The 23,270-nt window shown below is 37.8% G+C and overlaps 2 protein-coding genes across 14 annotated transcripts; both read right to left on the bottom strand.

Annotated features, from left to right (window-relative positions):
• Positions 1-1,102: 1,102 nt before the first annotated feature.
• Positions 1,103-20,667, bottom strand: MEP-1 (zinc finger protein MEP-1). Of its 13 annotated transcripts, none has more exons than XM_018447911.1 (10): positions 20,323-20,667; positions 12,667-12,918; positions 8,201-8,300; positions 4,905-7,310; positions 4,691-4,779; positions 3,414-3,551; positions 2,396-2,572; positions 2,052-2,174; positions 1,718-1,822; positions 1,103-1,604 (listed from the first exon to the last, which is right to left on the bottom strand). In XM_018447911.1, exons 3-10 carry the CDS (start codon positions 8,268-8,270, stop codon positions 1,290-1,292), a joined length of 3,423 nt encoding a protein of 1,140 aa, XP_018303413.1. In that variant the 5' UTR covers positions 8,271-8,300; positions 12,667-12,918; positions 20,323-20,667; the 3' UTR covers positions 1,103-1,289. The 13 variants fall into 13 exon arrangements, with proteins under 13 accessions (XP_018303413.1, XP_018303417.1, XP_018303415.1 ...); XM_018447915.1 differs by lacking the exon at positions 20,323-20,667 and adding an exon at positions 20,062-20,223; XM_018447913.1 differs by lacking the exon at positions 20,323-20,667 and adding an exon at positions 16,405-16,552.
• Positions 20,668-20,898: 231 nt separating this feature from the next.
• LOC108722661 (uncharacterized protein KIAA1143 homolog) lies at positions 20,899-22,676 on the bottom strand. The gene is made up of 3 exons (XM_018447869.1): positions 22,251-22,676; positions 21,677-21,809; positions 20,899-21,530 (listed from the first exon to the last, which is right to left on the bottom strand). Exons 1-3 carry the CDS (start codon positions 22,359-22,361, stop codon positions 21,355-21,357), a joined length of 420 nt encoding a protein of 139 aa, XP_018303371.1. The 5' UTR covers positions 22,362-22,676; the 3' UTR covers positions 20,899-21,354.
• Positions 22,677-23,270: the final 594 nt, after the last annotated feature.

The raw sequence follows: 23,270 nt of genomic DNA, 5'->3' as shown, positions 1-23,270 counted from the left end.
CTATTGCTATACTCTATATTATAACTTTACATATTTATATATATAATATCATGAATGTTTATATTATATATATACATATATAAATGTAGACGTACGCCGCGTTGAGTGTGCTAACAGGATCAATGCTCCGTTTCATATTCACGTTTATCAGAAAAAATGTATACACGAGTTGTGTGCCATCCTATTTTATTGATATATTTCTTTATATTATATCCTATGTTAATGTACATTTTTGTTGTTTTCATAAGAGCGCACTAAAATAAAACTGGGTATTTTGTTTTTTTTTATTACAGTATACGTGACTAAAGGGTTCAAAAATCTATAGTAATATAGATACAATTTACAAGTTTCGATTTAAAAAAAGCAAAAAGATTTCTCGTATTACATCACAAATTATTCCATACACACAGTTCTATGAAATATCATAAATAAAAGTATAACAATAATTTCACTAACTGTTAATTAAAAAAACGTATGATGGTGAAATGAAAGCATATATATATATCTCAAGAACTAGATGGTATTCAGTATACACTTGTCGTTAGTACCTGTGTACTATAGATTCGTGACTGTCGTGGGCACTCTGGTCAATTAGTACAAGAATTTATCGCATCGTATATTGTTCAGAAATTATTTCGCAAACATGATGTTTATCGTCCTATCAAATCGGAGATTAAAGACAATTTCATTGTCCTAAAGTCATATTAGCATCATAATAACAAAATAGAATAAATTCGAATATATTTATCTTAGAAAAAGAATTTACATTGTAGAGAATTCGCTATGTATGAGAGTAATCCATATTGCGCGTAACATTATTACGATGTACTATCGTAGCATCGAAATGTTACAATATACTTGATATTTCGCGCGAAAGTTCACGTTACACATATAGGCGAGTTTATAGGTCGGGAGTATGCAGCTCTAGGATTTAACCAAGGAATCAGACTGAAGGCCACCCTTTAATATTTTTACAGTCTATTTTATGTAGGTCCGATAACAACAATAAAAATTCTTAAATAAATATATATCGGTATAATCATTGATGGAATATTATTACGCAGTCAACTAGTTTTCTTGTTGTCACGAGTCATAAGATTTTTTATTTTTCCTTGCTTTTTTTTAGGTATTTGGAATTAATTCGCGTCTTAAAGCATAGTATACATACACATGTACACGTTAACGGCACGTTAATCACTGTACGTTTGCAGTGATCGGCATGGAGTACCACAAAAAGTTATGCGAAATTCGATCAGACAAGACACAATTATCACTCAAGCTCATCATTGCTATTTTCCTCTGCCTTGAATCGCACCGGATCTGGTTGTAGGTTTCGCCGGTTGCGGAATAATTGTTATCTCGTCGTTAATCTTCAATGGTTTCAGAAGCGAATCATTCGATCGAGACGATGGAGATGCAGGCGTGTTCTTTTTATCCATTACTCTCTTTGCTACAACACTATGCGCCGAGTATACATGATTCTCGAACTGCTTGTACATCCCGAATGTGGCAGTGCAGACTGTACACTTATATGATAAATGTGCTGGCTTTAATGTCATCCCGTGATCTCGAGCAACATGATTTAATAATTTCCATTGATATACCTAGAAATCAACATGTACACCTCTCATAAGTTATGTTTATATTTCTGTTTATGCTTTTTCTATTCTTAAAAACAAAATCTCATGTAACAAATTAGCAGAAAAAATAAACTTACCCTGCCACAAGCTGGACAACGACCCGCATCTTTTCCTTTATTTGCTGCCTCTTGCATACTAGATGTGACCAGCCCATGAGATCCTAATAAATGTCTTTCCAAACCCTATTTAGAGAAAAGCAATATATTATATATATGCATTTTTTAATGGATGAAAATAATAATTAAATTTTGAAACTTTATATTTTTTAAAATATTATATTTTACTGACGTAAATAAAATGTTATGTAAATATATATCAGCGCATATTTTTCATGATAAAAGAAATACAATAATTGCACTTTAATTTCAGAAATATTTTTGTTAACTTAACTAAATAATTATATAAAAATACCTGATCTGTAAAGAATCGGAATTGGCATTTCTGGCAGTTTAATGGAGGTCTGTTATAAATCATCTTTGGATGTATTTTTACTTTGTGGATCCACTGCATGTGATTTCGTAATTGTTCTAGATCCTAAAATAAATACAATAGAATGCAATGCAAAATATTTCGAAAAGATTTACGAATATTATTTATAATATCTTAACATCTGTTAATAATTATTAATTAATAATATAAATTATTCATTATTTATCTATTATATTAATTTGGTAATTTGCGCAATTTCCAATAGTGGCCAAAAATAAGAATAAAAGTCTATAATTTAATAGTCTATAAATTTATCGTGCACTCACCTTAATATATCCATCACAAATTTCACATATAACAAATGTATTTTTTCCTCCAGACTTCGAGGAAGTTCCTGATCCCGGAATGGAGGTCTGAGATGTTGTACGTGGTAGTGGAGTAATAGATATACTCGGCTGACTTAATAGCTTCGCTGTAGGATTTTTGGGACTGGCTGTTGTATTCTGAAAAATATAAAGCACTTACGTTATTTTTAAACACAAATTGGTGTCAGTTTAATAATGTTACTTTCATAAATCATATAATAACAAATATCTGTTTTATTAATCCACCTGAAAAATTTTATATTAAAATTGTATACATTTGTTATTGCTTTCTTTTCAAACTGTGTGTGTGTGTGTGTGTGTGAGCGCGCGCGCGCGCGCGCGCGCGCGTGCGTGTATTCTTTCATTATAGATTTAACTAAATTTCTGGAAAATTCAATGACAATTTATTGAATATATGAAACGTTGTTTCTTAATTTTTCATCGATTAATCTTCATTTATAATCATGCCCATGTAGCAATTACAACTTATTATTTCTTTAAGAATTAAGATAAACATTTTTTCCATTAGTAAAATTACACATATATATTAGTTGATAAAGATTTAGCGTTTGTACTCTATAGTACAAATATGACCCACGCATTACTATTTATATATGAACGAAAAAGGGTAAAATAAATATTATTATATTTACTTAAATCTATTAATTAGTGAGAGAGAGAGAGAGAGAGAGAGAGAGAGAGAGAGAGAGTGTGTGTGTGTGTGTGTGTGTGTGTGTGTGTGTGTGTGTCCTTAAGTATTACGTGTACGTGTAATATTAATTATTAGACCGGTTTATAAAATGGAAGGAATTTTCTATGCGCAGTGTTAAAGTTTTCAAGCGACTACAAGTTCATCCGATCGTTCATAATCAAACTTGAAGAATGTTAAAAGCCTTTCTTTTGCACCTGCAAAACACATCATTCATGCGATCTCACGAAATGAGTTATTCTCCCTGGTTACTTTCCAATATTTATTTACCTGTGATGAGGACAACCTAGACAGAGAGTCGATTACGTTGGGTACAAGTGCAATTGGTGTGGGTTGACCGGAACTGCCGCCGCTACTGCTACTCACTCCCGAGACAGCCGACATGACAGTCCCAGAGCCACCCACCACCTGCCACCACCCATACATCTTTTTTACTAGTTCTTTGGAACTTCGAATGTATTTAAAGTATTTTTTTTACGTGTGTACAGTGTACACACATTCGTGAATATTGTTATCAGAGAATGCGTATACTTTTTTAAAAGAATGTGGCACGTGTCCATTACTCTCTATTGTTAAGTAATGTATATGAATATAAATGTATGACTTTGTTATTGTCAATGTAATTTGTGCTTAAGTTAACATAGAAGTTCTATAAATATCGATAGAAGATAATAAAATTTCGCACAATTTTGAGTTTATTAACCTGAGATATATACATATATTGTATAAAAACTTTAGCGTATTTCGCATCAGTGGATCACTAGTCTCTTTAATAATATTAGCATTTCTATACAGTAAGAGATACCATTTATATATTATTTTTGCAATTAACTAGATGGCTTTCGTCAACATAAATATTTACTTCATACATATTAAACATTATAAAAAATTTGATGAATATATTTGAGAATTTTTCCACTTTTCTTTTGACGTCACTCACCTCGTGCGATATTTATAAATAGATATTATTTTAGTATATATCTCTTATACTATTCTGTCTATACTTTGTTAAAGACAATATTGTGCAGATACCAACTTACGATAAAATAAAATGGCGATATGTGCATACGTATTTAGAAAATTTAAGATGATAAACTATAGACAATATGTTATACAGATAACAGTAGTCAAGTAATACACAGATATAATTCGACAAATATTTTGGATACACACAGCTATTCAACTTTTTGTAAATTGCGGCTTTCTCTAATATTAAGAAGGGCGTGACTTGTCACAATTCTCATCGCCCTTGTACGTTAGTAAGCATGTTAAAATAATAATAACGTGTGTATATATATATATATAATCAACGCAGATATTTATCATTATAACTGAAAACTCATTTTTTACTTCACTTATTTTTTATTTATTTCAACATACTCTTCTTGCGAACTTCGTGAGACACGAGTTTTTAATTTTTGTCTGTTTCATATTATATTTTATATTTAATTTAATTTTATATTTTTATGTTTTCCGCTAAGTTTAATTGTTAGTGTTTGCACATGTATAACGAGTATAAATCTAAATACGATAAATGCTATTGTTACCTGGAATATTTGGTTACTACTGAACTGGTATGACGTGGGTACCAATAAACCAGAGGATGTAGGACGATACATCATTCCTGCAACATTGTCTGAAATACAGCTTACATTAATACATCGTGGATGCAAATCCATTAAACGTGTGATGCGTGGAGATCAAAAAAAATATTCTCTTACTTGGTATTCTCGTTAATTTCATACTGTTGTAAAAATTTACCTTGTCGCATTGGAGTAGCACCTGGCCGTAATGTTTTCAGATCGGAATATCTCGGCTGCATTGGCGGTCGTCCTCTTCCACGACCTGTGATCGGCGCGGGAAGCAGTTTTGGTAACAACGGTTGTGGACCCTTTGCGCCCATCGCCATAGCTGCGAGCGCACTTGGATTGGTCGGGCCAACGGGTCGCGCACGATTTACACGCGGTATCTTGGCTGGTGGCTCCCAATCCACTGCGGGCTCCAAGTTCCTCTCCGGTCTGAACTTCTTCGTGCAGGCGAGTATGTGTCGCGTCAATTTACCCTTCTGATTGTCCTCGAATGGACAGTTCGGACACTGATGGAAAGCAGGACCGCGTTCCAATCTACCACGAGTATTATGCTCTGCTTCCATATGATACAAGATATCGTGAGGACTACGAACCTCCATCGGGCAGAAGTTACATTTGTAAACGTAATTGCGCATATGCGGAGTTTCTAAATGATGCTGCATGACTAATGTCGATTCCGTTTTAAAACTACAGAACTCGCATTTCTTCATCTCTAAATGGAATGGTTCGTTATTTTCTTTACTAAACTCTAAATTCTTGATAAGTGAATTTATAGCTAATTGAGTCTCGGCTGATGTGCTACCCTTGCCTTGTTTACGCTTTTGAGTCCGTAGGAGATCAGTTTGCACATACTCCTGAACAAGGTTCATTCCAATTTGCATAAAGAACTTTCCCAATGGCAGATCAAAGTATGTCGGTATTTTATTTCTGTCGTCTTGCCTTGGATCATGCTTATCACTTAAACTACTAAACCCATGCTCGATCAAGTCTATTGAACTGTCACCTCTATCATCTCCTTCTCGCTTAACCTTTCCCTCTATATCACTGTCCTCAGATTTGTCGTTGCCCCTTTTAATATCTAAAGGATCTTCTTTATAATCTTCAGTGTCCTTATTTTCGTCAGCAAGTCTTTTCATTCTTTCTTCCTTTTCTATCTCTTCAATATTTCTCTCCAATTTAGTAACAAATTCTTTCAGTGGTTTTAAGGGTGGTTTTTCATATACATAAGGTACTATGAAAGATGGTGCTTCAACCACGAACATATCATCGGTCAGTGTCGGCAAAATCGGCGGTACCGTCGGCGTAACTGTGGTTATACTGCTAGTTTTCGGGCTTAGCTGTGCCGCTTTTGAAGTCATAGGTACTGGTGTGATAGTTGTCCTCATATTGGGGTACATTGTCTGCGTTGTCATACCACTCATCGGGACAACTGAGAACGGATTGGAGTTGGAGACCGTGTGATGAGGTTTGCTGTTACTCACGGGAACTCCACCGCGTCCCGAGAGAATGGAGTTTGTATCTATTATAACTAACGTAGGTTCCTTCTTTCCGCCCTTAATAGATTTACTACCAGCGGCGATCTCCACCAACCGTTTAGTATCATTAACGACAATGGTGGTTTTACTGTTTCTAACCGGTGACTTTAGTTTAGAATTTTCCTTATCCTTACTGTCGATACCGGCTAACGGATCTTCCGGCTTAATCTCTTCTATGTCAGATCCATCGTCATCTACTTCCTCCTCCAACTCCTTCTCTATGTAGCTTGTTCGTTTAATGTTGCGTGAGCTTCTTCTCGGCGTGATACTACTAAGATCTATCTGTTTTCGCGGTTTTCTCTGTTTTGTGGGATCTTTAATAGCATGGTCTAGTGACGAATCATGATCGTTGCTTTTCGCGCTGTCGGTTATTTCTTCGATGTCCGGACTGCCACAACTTCCATTCTCCTCGCAGAGTTTGACATCTGACTTCTCCATGCTATTGTCAGCGATTTCACTACTGTCACAGCTACAGTTTGATGACACATCATTGTCGTGTTTCTCGATGGTTTTCTTCGAAAGGTACACATCGTCATTATCCAATTGTATTTCGGTAATGCTCTCATCAAGACATTCTATATCAGAGTTATTACTTTGTTCATCTACGTCCATAGCTTCACAGGATGTGTTTTTTACACACTCGCTTATTTCAGTTTTAGACACTTCACTAGAATTGTTCGTCTCACTTACACCGTCGGGTGAGTTGGATACTTTAAAGTCATTTTTCAAATCAAACGTTTCACCCTCCTTACTAGTATTACCTACTTCTTCATTTTGATCACTATCTTCATCTCTTTCTTCTTGAATCTCCACTGCTCTTTCATGATCATCCTCATCATCTTGCTCTTCTATATCTTCTTCCTCCTCCTCCTCATCACCCTCTTCTTCTTCTTCTTCTTCGTCGTCTTCTTCTTCATGTTCTTCCTCTTCTTCTTCAGTAATAACATCTTTTAAAGTTGTCTTGCTTGTGTTTTCACTGGTATCCATATATTCTTCGTTGTCAGCACTATAGTTCCCATTGACACCATTTGGAATAATCATATCTGTGAACAAATATAAAACATTTAATATATAATAATTTAATATATAAAAATTATTATTTATTAAATAAATATCTTAATTATTTAAAAGAGCATTAATGTAAATACAAATATATATGTTATATAATTACTAAAAAAAATTCTGAATCAAAAGCATATTTTTAAAGTTATTACTCTTAACATATCCTGAATGTTTCTTTGATAAACTTATTTTAATTTAACGTAAGGCTGAAAGAATTCATATGGAATAATTGATACAAAACCAAACAAAATATTATCGTATTTGCAGCGAATATATTCTAAACGTAGATATATTAGTTATGAAACATGATATATACATAAGAATATAGTTTTTCCAAAGCATTTTTCTAAAAGCCACTTTCAAGTTGCAATAATGGATGGTAATCTTTAGATAAAATAATATCACATATAATTATGACCAAACTATGATTGGTAATAAATAAATTAGATAACAATGTTATTGCTGTCTTATCAGTTCCAACAAGACTTCTCTGTGAAATATGTAACACCTCTATAAATTACAACATAGACTTGGGTACTTTGTTTCTTTACATGCAGAAAGAATATGAAATCGTTCCTGTGTTCCCCCCCCCTCTCTCTCTCTCTCTTTCAATTTTCTTTTATTTCATACTCTTTTAAATTTGTTCTTTTATATTTGTTGTCTAAAATATGATATGTATAATAGCTGTAACGCGTACTTTATACACTATACAACTTGGTGTTCAATTTGATCCGACCATACAAAATGACATTGTGACAAAGTTCTGCAATCTACAGATCCAAAAGATCTACAATCCAGAGGATCTGGACGCAAACTGTGGAAGTTGAATTTTACCAAGCGTTAGAAACGTGGAACAGGAGTCTGTGCTTACCTTTCAAATGCTTATCAGAACTGTCTTGAGAAGCGTCCTTAGAGACAAGCTCCTCCAGCGTGCCTTCCATGAGTCCACCGTGGTCCGCCGCGCGGTCAATCTACAATTAACGACACACCACTGATGACAATCGGTAAGACGCGGCAAGGCAAGGAGGCGAGACGAAGCGCACCACGGCCGCACGTTCACTACCTCGGGGATGGCAAAGGAGGCCCGGCGGAGGTGAGAGGGAAGAGAAGGAAATTTTTAGCGAGGCTAAATTTTTCAAAATGGCGCTGCGAATTCCGCACTTGCGTCCGCTCTCGCTCCCATAACCAACAAACTTCCGTCTGAGCCCGAGGGGGTATCCGATTTCGTGTATGTATGTGTGCGCGCGCGAGCGCACGCACGGCCGCGCGGATACGCTGCACCTGGGGCGTTTCAAATGCTACCGCGGCAGCGGCGGCGTCGACGACGGCGGCAGCGACGACGGCGATGGTGACGGCGTCGTCTCGAATCCCCGTTCAAACGTTCTATCTTCACTCGGTGCGTGAGCGAGTACGCGATCCGCTTGCACGCGCGCACACGCGACAACCGACGAACAGACAGACGGACGGACGGACGAACGAACAAATGGATGGACGGACAGACGGACCGACACACGAATGGATATTCGTGACTCCTGGTTCAGGCCAACTCACGCGAGAACAGTTGGTGTCGTCTGCCAGCTAGCGCAGTTAGTCACCTGCGTCAACCTGCATTCGCTAACCACCGCTAGCGTCTGCGAGTACCAGTCAGTCATTCCATCAACCATGCAGCCAGTCCGTCAGTCGTCGATCCCGACCCTCCGTGTGCGCCGCATCACTCTAAAAGACTCCGTCTCTATCTCTGTCTCTATCTCTGTCTCTGTCTCTGTCTCTCCTCTCCTTTTCTTTCCTCTCCTCTCCTCTCCTCTCCTCTCCTCTCCTCTCCTCTCTCAACCTTCGCAACCTACCAACCTCCTCTACACCTATACCCAGAAAGAGAGTCTGCACGTATGCGAAGTAATCGTGTACGTGTACAGCGGCTGCGCGCGCGCAAAGCTTTCTGACGAGGCGTTACACGTTAGACACGACAACGAGGATGAAGGCGCAAGGACTACGACGAGACGATAAATCAACCGCCAATTTTTCCGAGGATAAACGTCTGTGAACGACGTTCAGCGAATTCGGCGAGTGAATCGTCAGAACGCTGAAGAGGTATCACGATTCACGTTACTGCCTCTCGTCCACGAGTGTGACGTTCACATTATGAACCTCTCGCGACGTACCCTGACGTTGTAAGGAGGCGGGGAAGGGATTCCGGGGGACAGGAAAGCGAAGGAACCCGCGCAACGACTCATCTCCCGCCGAGAGAGAGAGAGAGAGAGAGAGAGAGAGTGAGAGAGAGAGAGAGAGAGAAGAGAGACGGGGGAGGGAGGAGAGACGACTGGAGAGATCAGGGGGAGGAGACCTCGGCTGCCGACCGGGATGGCGTCGACGTAGAGGTTATAAAGCCTGAGACACAATTGAAAAGCACAGGCAATAGGAACAGGGAATAAGAGAGATTTCAACATATCAGAAACCATGTATACTATTATAGAATGCACTGTTTTTGATAGATTGAAATTTGTCATTCCTGTTGCCTATGCTTTTCAATGGGTGCATTCAATATTACAATAGGCCTGTTCTTTTTGGCTGAACTTTTGCACCAGTTCATCCTTCTTCTTCTTCTTTCTTCCTGAAGAGAAAAGGAAGAAAGATGAACTAGTGCAAAAGTTCAGCTAAAAAGAATTAATCGCTCATCACAAGCTCTTGCACCTGATTAGCATATTTCGTTGTATAAACAAAAATATAGACCAAACAGGTAAACGAGCTCGCTGAACAAGCAGTTGTAATATCAAGGGTGCGTTCCGTTTTGCACTCACAGAGCTTGTAAACATCATTTATCCTTGTTCAATTTTTGACAGACAACAAGGACGATATAATGCGTACATTGTGTAAACGTGAAAACGGAACGTACCCTGAATGTACCCATTTAGGATGCTCTCTCATGAGTCAGAATTCCGGAAAAGTAATACGACCAATCAGAATCGTTCGTCTGTATAACGTGCTAAACTTTAATGATTCTGATGAACGTATGATTTTTCCGAGATTCCGTTTTCCGATACTCCGACTATCATAGGGAAGCACCTTTAGGCTTAATAAATTTCAACCCATCAGAAACGGTGTATTCTTATATACATATTCACGGTTTTTAATGGATTGAAATTTGTTATTACGTACGGGCGTTTTCCAGCAAGGAGCAGTGTAACACAGTGAATCATTTCATCCTGTAACATTGGCAAACAACAAGGATGTGATAATTCATTGTGTTACACTGGGAGTTTTCAGAAGTACAACAGAGTGAGTCATTACATCCTTGTTGTTTTTCAACGTTAAAGAAAGATACGAAGATGAAATGATTCACTGTGTTACGTTGTGTTCATTTTGCAAAATGTTCCTTGTGTCCTTGTTGGAAAACGCTATGATTAAGCCTAATGTACAATTAAAAAGCACAGGCAATAGGAATAGAAAATAACAGAGACACAATCAACTTATCAAAAACCAAGGAGTCAGTTACATTTCCTGAAACGAGAAAATCACAAAAGTGAGCAAATTCACTAAGTATTGACCAAGTATTGACAATGAAGTTATGAATATTCTAGTAAATTTGCTTGCTTTTGTAATCTTTTAAGAACCGTAACAGGCTCCCATATAATACACCATTTCTGATAGGTTGAAATTTGTTATTATTTCCTGTTCCTATTGTCTTACCTGTATTCTTTAATTGTGCATTAGACTTTAGACTTAAAGTCGTAATCACACTATAGAATCGGAACTCTATGACTCGACTACTGACTCCAGATTATCATTCAACCAATCACAGCAAGACACCGACTACTTCTGACTGCCGAGTCACGAATAAAAATCACTCTGTTTTCAGTCGGCAACGTTGAATCGAGTCAAGTCGGAGTCGGATCAATTGGATGGACTTCTTTCCCTCGGAAGTTCACCCCTTTAAGTAACTCTTTTTTACGCGTGGTACTGAGGACTCAACTGAATCTGAAATCCATGGGATAGAAGAAAAAGAATGAGAGTCGGGAATCTGTAATGTGATTACGGGAATAAAGATAAAGGAACAAAATCAACTGTCCGATCGGTTTGACAGATCGCCGGCTGATTCGCCCCCGAGATCGGAGGCGATCGGAGCTCTTCTCTTCAACGGTACTCGTGGATGCCGTCTGCTTTCCACAGTCACTCCCGCGCTTACCGACGTGAAACGCGCACGTTTTCGCCAGCCCGACGACCCCGTTCCGACTTGTGCTCGTGGATCCCCTCCCGGCGCCACGAGACGCCGCTATTCTAACTTGCTCCAAGACGTCACGACACGTCGCACGCGTTCCTTACGCTCTTCTGCACTTTGTGTCTCTTCTTTTTTTCCCCCTTGTCCTTTATTTCCTCGCTCTAGCGCGCGACGCGGCCGCTGCGGTCCTGGGTGTCGCGGAGTGCAGAAGGTATGTGGCACGAGAACGAGATCCTACGTTCCTACGGGCTTTCCCAAGCTCGCGGGGCGAGACGAGGCGAGGCGCGGCGATTCCCAGCGGTGTTTATTACCGTATCCAGAAGCACCTTCCACCCCGGTCCCAGAGTCCTCGTTTATCCTCGGCGACGGGCTCGTCCTATCTTGACGCGCGCGCGCGCGCGCGCACCACTTCGAGGAGATTTACGGCCGTGAAGAAGATACAACTCTTGCGCGATGCACACTCGACTCGACGCGCCGCCGAGGACGCGACGACGCGCGCTTGAGAGCGCAGGAGCACGGACGGACGGACGGACGGATGGATAGACGGGCGGGCGGGTGAACCGACGGGAGTGAGAGAGATAGACGGAGGGAGACACGCACACGCACATACACGGTGTCCGGTCGGAACGTAAAAGCTCGTCGACGACGACACGGCCGTGCGTCACTCGGCTCGTACGTACAACGCGCGCAACGGCAAGCGACGCGGTCGAGGCGATCGCGTCTTCCATTCATGCCGCTCGTAATCCTCGCGCGCTCTCCGCGCTTTTTTTTTCCTCCCTCACTTCAGCCGTCCAGCCATTCCGAATCGTGCGTCTTCGTACGTTTCGTTCGCTTCGGGTGTACGAGCAGTACGAGAGAGTGCAGCAGGTACAGGTAATACGCGCGGGTCTATCGCTGGTCGTAAGCTGCAACCGCTCCCCTCCCGACGGAGAAGTTGAGGTTAATTTTTCGAAGCTCTCCTCAGCTCTCCTCAGCTCTTCTTCGAGTTGCGAACGACCTTGTACCTCTCTGTCTGTTCACCACTCGATCATTTAACGATTCTCAGTCGCCGTTGACCGCGTTGTTAGTCCCAATCTTCCTGGTCGGGATCACAATGCGCTCAACGACGAATGGTGTATACGCACCTAGAGACGAAGAGCAAAAAGACGGTGATGAGAAACGACAGCGACGACCACGATGAGAACGACAACGAGGGTTGTCTACGCGAGCGTCGGCCGACGCGACATCGTCGCGATCCTCATCGGTGACGGTGACGGCGACGTCGTCCGGTCGTCGATGGCTGTCGCGTGCAGTACTGTATCGGCAGCCGCGGTACAATGAATATTACTCCGATCGCTCGTGGGGGGCACGGGGTTGCACGCGGTTTATTCACAAACCTGTAAATAGGGAACACATATTCATCGTTGGTAATTGGCACACTAGAGGGCAGGCGCGACGGGTGGGAAGCGTTAAAAAGTTACGATCAGGGCCGTAGCGAGTGGCGATTCGCCCCTTTCCCTCTCTCCTCGCTTTCTTGCTCCTCTGTCGCACCGTTAAAGTCCTATCTAGATGAGACTTGCATATTAAATATATATATATATATCAAAAAAATCGACCAATCGCGCGCAACCAACGCGACGAACGAAACAATATGGCATCCCTCACGCCGGGTTTGATTAGTCGCCCGTGCGGCGTGCGCGGCCTACACGAATCCGTCTGGATAAATCTTCGGAGCGTGCAGCTGCGCGCTCCTTTTTTTTATATAGAGAAATACCGCGTCGAAGAGGAGATGGAGGAGAGAGCAACGGCACCTAGGAAAGATCGTCGTCGAATAGGTCCGTTGCGCGATTCTCGTATCGCCTTACTCGTGAATTTCCTCGAATCCCGTATCTTTCGGTACGAAAATATACGATTAAATGTTAAACGAATACAATGGGATACTCCAATCTCCTCGACCGAATTAATATCGACATTTCTTCCACAAAAATGTTCGGGTGCCGATGTAATTAGCAGTCGAAAGCAACGGCACTTCCATCAAATTCCACAAAATATGATAGAACCATGACCGTGATATTCATAGTAATGTCCTTAAAGTTTGAGGAATATGGTATTCATAGTTCATTCAAAATCGTCTCATGTAATATCGTAAGATGCTCGCTAATAGGGCTCTGTAGCCAGTATTCATATTTCAGTCTTCTTATTTTAAGATCGTCTTAAGTAATGTCTCATAATTTTAATACGATCCTCATGATTAGTTCATCTTAAAACGGTCCTAAATATAAGTTCCGACTATGATTGATATTCATAATCAATTTTTATGTTTGAGACGATCTTAAGTACAATCCTAAGATGTCATAAGCCAATTGGACAGCCGTATTAGCATCTTAAGGCATTATCTAAGATCGTCTTAAAATAAGAACTGACTGTAAATACCGGTCCATATTCCTCAATAATTTGTAAAGATTTGAATAGAATTCGAATTAGAAGCTTAGTGTTATAAAAATTATGGGCTACTTTCGAATCAAACTCTGATTAATTTAACCGGCTTAAAACAAAATTTTTAATTTATCTAATAATATAATTTTTTATTTATCTTCCTTCTTTACGATTCAATCTCTTTCTTTCTGTTAAACAAAAAATGATCAATTATCAATGTTATTCGCATTTAATAAAACGGTACTTGACAATAATGGACGAATTAATCAGAGTTTGATCGAAGTCGTTCTAGGATCGAAGCGAACTATGAAAGATGTTGACCCGTCTCGATGGCAGAAGAAAAATCGACCTCAAGTCGGCCAAAGAATGCGTCATTATTTTAACATAGTAGCATATATCTCCGCACGAAGAGATGCGTTTTATCTTAATTACTTTTAAAAGCAGAAATGAAAGTGTTAAAATAAACAAAACCCAACCCGTTTTTCTGGTCATCTTATCGCAACAAGACAATATCCAACGGGGAAGAGATTAGCTCCGTAACGGTACAATGCCATGATGCCAAGAGGAAACGTGTAGCACTATGCGCATCCTTCCATCCTTAAATTCTCATCGTTTAACGGAAATATAACGGTTTCTCGAAAAGCTATCTGAATATTTCTTGATTATGTAATAAAATATGTAACAGATACATAAATTGACAATTGATTAAATTAATTAATAACTGAATAGTTACGTTTTCTGCAAAACGTATATTCGCAAGTTTTATATTCGGAATCGCTTTGTTCTTGAAGACCTCGTGTAGAGCTCCACGTTTCCTAGCGAGCTTGACAACTTTGCGAAATGATGCGTTTTTGCGTGTGCTTGTGCGAGGGCGAGCATTACTCCAAATCAATTTTTCGGGTTCCCGTCTTCTTCGTTTTTAACTGTTGAAATCGTTACTGTATGCTCCGACGGTACACACAGCGTTGCCAAGTTTACACGCAAAATCAATGCCGTAATAAAAGTAATAATAAAACCGTTGAGTAAGAGTGCATCTTCATATGCAAAATGGGTTTTTGTCGTAACGGGAAAGTAGAGATTCTCGGAATCGACGTCAATTATCGAGGGCATCTCGTCGCCGAATCGTCACCCTCTCACAAATCTCGCGATACAATTTTTATATAATTAATAATTCCTATCGATATATTTTTCATAATAAAAAATCGCGAGAAAGAAAGTGTACCGAATGTCAATTACCTTCATTTACAAAAATACAAATAAGATTAGCTGTTTCTTAATAAACGACATACAAAAACTCAAAGTATTAATAAAAGTACCCAAAAACTTATCAGAAAATGTCAGGTGATGTTTTTTATCTATAGCGGATCGTAATCTTTTATATTGCATGCTTTTCTAGGTCACAGACCATGTATACAGAAAGGAATTGAAAGAATCAGTGCAAGAAGGAGGCAGTGACTCAGGAGCTTATTTCTATATTTTTCATACTTCTGAAAGTGTGGATATTTTAAGTATCTAAAATATGCCTGCGGTCATTATAAGGCGCCACGCGTTTCTAACAACATGAATTTCAAACGGGTTGAAAATAAACTTCTGAAATCTAATTCAAATACAAATCTAGGGTGGATTTTCTAAATTATTGACTCACCTAATTCTTGAATCGAAACCTATTTTAATTTTAATCGCAGTGTATCGAGGCCACAGTCGTTTCTACAGTTGACCTTTTGCATTTATAATCATTTACGTTTGCATAAAAAAAAAAATTGTTTTCTTTCTACATCGCGATTGTGACAGTCAGTTACAACACAACGCTTCCTTGTCACAGAAACGATACTTGTATCCGTGCAACTAATCGCAAAATCGCGGCGAAGTTGGTCGTTTCGATTTGCCTTTTTTTTGTCGAAAATGAGTGCAGCAAATTTACCTACAATCACGTCTATTAAAAATATTTTGGCTATACAGTATCAGCTAAAAATATCAGTCAAAAAATCAACTAAAAAAGCCAATATGTCAACTAATATTAGTCAACAAATTTTTGTCGTAAATACACTCTGAAACTAACTGCAAAAACTAAATAATTTGGCTTATAATGGCAGTAAAATGGCCATATTCTGTTACAGTTTTAGGTAAATAATTTTTAAGTGAGAAAGTAGATCCAAATAAATATTTGCACGAATATTTATTAGAATTTTATTAGCATATATAAATAAATTTGATTTAATTCGTAATGCTACAACCTTACCAAAATTGCAAATAAATATTACAAAATGCGATTTTACAGAAAGATTAACAAAAAAATTAAATAATTTTTAAATCAATAAGCTAGAAATATACTCAAATTTTACATAGATACTCAGAGACGTAATATTACAATAATCGAAATGTTTATATTTTTGTTAATGTTTCGAGATGTGACACATACATCCTTAAGCTGTTGAAATATTTAGTACGTTTTGTATCTACAATCCTTCAAGGCAAGAAGCAACGTGTAAGTTACAGTAAACGTGATGAAGGCGCAGTGTTTCTCACGATTTCACCATATCTGTGTTTAACAGGCGTAATTCAATCGCCGTTATACTTTTACTAGTGGTTCACGAGTTTAAGTTTAGGATTAACAGTGACGTCGCGCGCGTGTGAAGCTTTCAATCTAAAATAAAAATTATTTACCATTTTACAATAACAATAAAAAGGATAGCTGCGACGCATTTTCAAATTGTAAATTCAAAATACCATTTCGAAAAAAATGCGTGTATTGAAATATTTTACTTGGAATTTATAATTTTAAAAAATTAATATTTCAAGTACTAATGAAGTTATTGAGTGATTGACATTTGACAGTGTTACAACAAGAAACACGATAAATTGTATTGATATACTCGTGCGGATATACTGTTAGAACTATTAAGGCTCGTTGTCGATGTGGGTTATCTCGTAAATAGTCGGTCTTTCTCGAAAGTCTTATCTTAATTTTCGTAAAGTGAACGAAGCTTATCTTAATTTTCATAAAGTGAACGAGAAAATGCTCAAAATGAAAATTTTTTTAATTAAACGACGAACGATCGGCCGACGAATAATAAAATTTTGATTATTAATATCAATTAAGATTTTGTATATAGTTAAGCATTTCCAGTTAAAGGGAAGATCGTAATTATTAAGCCTTTTGACAGAAAAACTGTTCAAATGTCGTCGACGTTTTTTCAGTGACTTTTGAAAAGTTCTGTTCTCAAGTGATGGTATTTTCTAAGATGGAAGAGAGGATGTAAACGGTGTCAGTATTCTGATTTTAAGATGCTATTGTAAACGATCTGAAGGTATTTTGCTATACTATGCTACATTCTTTATTTTTACATAAAAAAATTTCAGAGTTCGAGATATGATATTTACATAAAAATATCCAACATATATCGAATATATATCCAATATATTATATATCGAATATACAGGGTGTTCCAAAAGTAACGATAAATCTTTCGCACAGATGCAAAATGGACTAAACTGAGAAGAAAAGTCCTCTATCATTTTACAATTTTCACAATAGTTAACAAGATATTAATTACTAAGTATTGTCGAAAATTGGTCTTCAATAGTTTTTAACTTAAATACTATCAACTTTACAGAAAAATTACAACAGACAAAAATTGTTTATTTTCTTCTTATAGAACTTTAAGAATTTTTTCAGAATTTTTTAGCAACTTTTTAATACATTTTCTTATTTTTACCAACATGAGAAAATACGGTATCAAAAAATTGTGAAAAAATTCTAAAAAAATTCTTAAAGTTCTATAAGAAGAAAATAAACAATTTTTGTCTGTTGTAATTTTTCTGTAAAGTTAATAGTATTTAAATTAAAAACTATTGAAAACCAATTTTCGACAATACTTAGTAATTAACATTTTGTTAACTATTGCGAAAATTGTAAAATGGTAGAGGACTTTTCTTCTCAATTGAGTCCATTCTGTCCCTGTGCGAAGGATTTATCGTTACTTTTAGAACACCCTGTATATCCAAATGCGGTTATAAAATTTTTATATCTTAAAAAGTAAACCTAGAATTATGTGTCGTAGTCTTTATTGTTTCCCAAAAGCTCTATTAAACATTTTTTATAGACAATATATTCTATTCCTTATAGAAAATAAATGCAAAAATATAAGACGTATAGATAAAAAGATATCGTCATCAGAATAGTATTTTCAGCAACTACTTCAGCCATTATTTGAAAAAATTATAATATAATTTTATTAGGGTAACTCCGGTATACTATATATGCAACACCTATCAAAAACTTAATTTATTAAGTATTATTTAGTATGTTTATAGTAAACGAACTATATCAGTAAAAACTTTGTACTGTCTACTACTATGAAAAAAATATTAGAAATCCGAAATATTTATTTTTCATATTAAAAAATAAACTTTTTGAACCTTGTATTTTTGCCGCATATCTCATAGGGGTGGGATATATGGCTACTCATAGGGGGAAAGGGGGTATGTACGGCTCATGAAAAATTTACAAATAATGCAAACATGCTTAATAATACAAACATGCTTTACTATTCCACTACACGTATGTATCACGAAATAACCAAAGTCTTTTACACGTCCTACATTAATCATTTTATGTAGATTATAACTTATGATGGCGTTACTTATTACAGTGACAAATCGATTCAACTCACAATAAATTCATTAATATTAACAGTAAGAAGCTGAAATCATAACACAAATAAAGTGAAAAAATCCTCTAAACTAATTGTTATTGGGAAGAATCGTGTAAAATCAATAATACACAGCGTTGTAATCATTCAATTTAAATCGTCAGTTTTATGAAATTATGTACGGTATATATCGTGATGAGATATATCAATAAATATCATACATCAACAATATATATCGGATATATATTATTAACTGCATTCAGCAGAAAAAGCAATTTTGCAACTGTTGTAAAATTCTTTAATGTGATTTGTCTTGGTTTTTCACTGTACCTAATTGTAAGTGTATAAATCAATCACACAACACACATTAAAAAATATTGCAACAGCTGCAAAGTTGCTTTTTCTGCTGAACGCAGCTATTGACATATCACAAAGAAAAATAATTTTGTTATAAACACAAAAAAGGCTTACAAAATTGAATTGTTAAATTTGTTTGCTGTTTATAGCAAACAAATTTGCATATTTGACAAATACTTTGCATTTGTTGCAAATAATTTTTGTAGCAAGCATAAAAAAATAAATATTCGTTACACCTGCAAATAATTTTGCGATCCCTATATTTGCAAATAGAATTTATCGTCACAGTATAGGATTAGTGTTCCTAGCAAATTTTTTCTTCCTTTCGAACTTTGAAAAATTTAGAATATATGTAGATTCTATGGTTTCATCGAATTAATTTTGGTACGGAATATCCAAAATTCTTCCCTCTCAGTATTTTATCTGTGGATTTTTCTCTAGATAAGAACTAGGTAGAAGAAACTGATTGTTGTGATAAAACGTAAATTCTAGATAAGCACGATGTTTTTCTGTTTTAACCGCATTATCATTATCTCCATAGATCGCCCACGTTCCGGAATTAATTATCGCGCAGCGCAAAAAAATGATTCGAACGATCCTCGTTGATATACGGACGCGAACAAAATCGACTATCCGGCACCTCGACACGGCCCTGTTTACAATTAAAACTCCCTACTTCGACCTCCATTTTGGGTTCCTACTTCCTAGCATTTGTTTAAAAAAGCAAGCATACCGTCATCAACCGTCATTACGACCGTGCAGCGAAAAGAGGAGATTGGTACCCATATACGTGAGTTCGTTCGTACAAGAACGAGCTCAAAAGACTTCTGTGCGCCAATGAAGAAGGAAAAGATCGGACAAGGGTGACAGTGAGATGAGGGCGCAGTGCACCTGGCGGACGTGATACGGTCCTGACACGTCGTTCTCCACGAGCGTGTCGCAAGCGTGCCATTAGCGCGTGCCGCACTAAAGGAAAAGCATACAAGTGCATACGGGGATCCAGGCATCCAGCAATCAACTGATGCGACGTGCAAATCACGCGTATTCGCGCCTCGCGCTCTCTCTCTCTCTCTCTCTCTCTCTCTCCTTTCTTACCGCTCGTTCGCACTCTCGCTTCCTCGCTCGCGTTCACACATACACACACGCATACACGCGTACACACGCTACTGTCCGACCGGTCGGGACTCCCGCCATTTCTACGTGACGGCCGCGACGTGCCCGTCGAACAGCTGCCGATCACGACTGGTCATCCCCCCGGACGAACGGTTGCCGCTGCCGCAACATAACTGAACATAGCCGCAACACACGCACTCGGTCTCGCGCCGGATTGCCGCGCTTATTTAAATTCACACTGACCGTTCATTCGGCGCACCGGCGAACACCTGCGGTAGCACCCGCGGCTCCCAACGTCGCCCACGACATGTCGGCGTTGTTCGTGCGTGAGCCGACGATCTGTTCGCATACACAGTGTTTATTTCAGCCGCGACGCGACGTCACCAATCCACTCCTTACCACCGTCGGCGAAACTGCCAAGATGGCGGCTGCCGTCACGTGACTCGCGACGTTTTATGACGTCGTGCAAATGTTAAAGGGCCGGCGGCCGGCCATTCGCGTTTGTTGCACGCCGTCACGTGACCGGGTGCACGTGCGTGTCCAATGAGAGAGATGCTTCCCTAAAAATAAGGGCGAATTACAGTCAAAATGGCGTAAACGGAGTGAACACGATTGTCACCACGTCCGCCCTTTTCAATGATGTGGAATTGATACGATTCGTTGTATTAGTACGAGAGAATTTGAAAAGAAATAAGAATCGACTGTTTTTTAATAAAAGTAATTTTATATATATATATATATAATAGACTTATATTTGCAGAGAGTATGTATCGCAAGATTCTATCAGCGTTCCATGTACCTAACTTTTATTTTAATGATATTCCTTAACCTAATTATACTTAACCAAATACGTTTTAGCCTAATCTACAATGCGTATATAGGTGTGCCGTAGATTATTCTTTGCTTCCTGTTTCTTGTTTTATACCTCGTGCCTTTTTCCTTCTTTTCAATAATTTTCGATTATCGATAATCGGAGTTTTTTTTCACGTGTTTCTTGTCTCTTCCGAAGTTTGTCAACTTTTATCTCGGACGACAAAAAACAAAAATTTCTTAAGTATTTTATATAACTCAGTTTTTTTACAAGTGCTCTTCTCTAGTATGTTAACAATAATTCTTAAATCGATAAAATAATAGTAATAATTTATGTAAATTTGTCACCTAATTTCATTTACAATATACACCACAAAGTATTTACAAAAAATATTATTTATATATGTTGTAAGACATGATATGTACATTCATCAAATATTAAGAATTCACATTCAACGCTGTGTATCATCGTTCCTCATCATTGTCATTAGCATTGAAGGATAGGATGATTTTTTGCTTTTCTCTTTTCACTTTCTTTTTCACAGGTTTATCTGTGGCAATTGTGTCAGAATCTGTTTCTACTGCTTTAGTTTTGCGAAATATGATCTTCTTAGATAGATCAGCTGGGGCATTATTTTCTTCTGCAATTGATAACTTTGATAGATCAACGTAAAAAATTAAGTGCAATTCATAAAATGTTTAATTACATGTTTTTTTATATAATGCCATATTCAATACTACATCAACTACATATAGATTTAGAGCAACCACTATATTGAATCTGCACCTTTTTCTTTCTGTTTTTTAAAAGCATCTGCTTCTTCTGCCGTCAAATCACCAGAATTTAACACGACAACAACAGGTTTCTCATCAGCCAACTCTTCCCTTTCATCATCGGATACTTTTGGTAGAACTTCTCTCTAATTTAACAAGTCAATTGAATATATTGTTAATTCTATGTTTGTTACATTTTTATGTTTGTTTCTATCAGTGTAGATTAATTTTAATCTCAGTTCAACTTATCATTCATCTTACTCTAACACTAAGAATTAGAAAAAGATAAAGAATAGAATCAAGAAAAAAGTTGAACCGTGATTAAAGTTAATTTGTATTAGAGTGGAAACAGGCCTTAATTTTTAACAAAAAAAAAATATAAACAAAATAACATTAAGTATTAATGTTCAGATGTAAGTAACTTATGACTATAGCACATAAAAAACTTAAACAGTAATATGTACAGTAAACAAATTGGCCAGTCGCACTAGGAACTATAAGATAATGTAAACTATAGCAAATCCAAAATGTTGATTTGTTTATTGTTTAAATTTGTTGTGTGCCATATTCTTTATGGATAATCATACTTTCGTATCAACAGTAGGACCTTCTTTGTATCCAATTTGTTCTTTTAGCTCTTGTAGAAATTTTGGTTCGTTCGGTTTGATATATGATACATTGTGTTTTTTCCGTGACATAATTTTGTTAACGTGACGTTCTTTACAAAAGACTGTTTGAAAAACGATAACCTATCACACAAACTGTAAACAGAGCTCCCCGTCAGAGTCTATTTCTTCTTCTTCTCAAGATCCCCCTATTTAGATTTCCGACCCACTATAAGGGCGGAATCCATAGACGTTGCTCAAGATTCGAGATGATCTTAAGCTAGTGCATGAACCAATCAGAGAGCCGTATTAGTATCTTAAGTCCACATCTACAATAGGTATTTTAAGCCATAAGCCGTAAAGGAGCCTACAGACCAGAGCGGCGTAGCGGCGAGCGGTAGCCCAATAAAAGCCATGCTTCACTAATGGCTGCGTTCAGCAGACTCAACAGTTTTGCAACCGTTTTATGATTATCTGCTGAGATAGGACCATTCTTCTAGATCTAAAAGTATGATCCAATTAGCGTGAAGGAAACTTCCAACAGTTGCAAAACAAACGTTCTGCTGAACGCAGCCATCGATGTCACGCAAAAGCGTGGCTCTCATTGGGCTACCGCTCGTCGCTCACCGCTGCGCCGCTCTGGTCTGTAAGCTCCTTAAGGCCGGAATCAGACTAGGCATTGAAGATTGAGATTGAAGATTGAAAGATTGAAATTTGATCAATCAAAACAATAGGAACTAAAATTCCTTCGCCCTCATTGGTCAAATTTCAATCTTCAATCTTCGATCTCGATCTTCAATGCGTAGTCTGATTCCGGCCTAAGAAATTGACCAATTACAGTCGAATCCGAAGGGAATAATCGACTGTGATTCGTCCATTTCTTATGGCTAAAGGCTTAAAACCCTATTGTAGATCCGGGGTAATCGTTAACTTATGGCTCCTGCACACTGGACGCGGAAATGCTTACCGCGCGGCAAAATGCGACGCGGTAACCAATGAACA

The sequence above is a fragment of the Mycetomoellerius zeteki genome, unplaced genomic scaffold (assembly GCF_001594055.1).
Source record: "Mycetomoellerius zeteki isolate Tzet28-1 unplaced genomic scaffold, Tzet1.0 scaffold212, whole genome shotgun sequence".
Classification (NCBI taxonomy): Eukaryota; Metazoa; Arthropoda; class Insecta; order Hymenoptera; family Formicidae; genus Mycetomoellerius; species Mycetomoellerius zeteki.
This window is presented reverse-complemented; position numbering and strand designations above follow the sequence as displayed.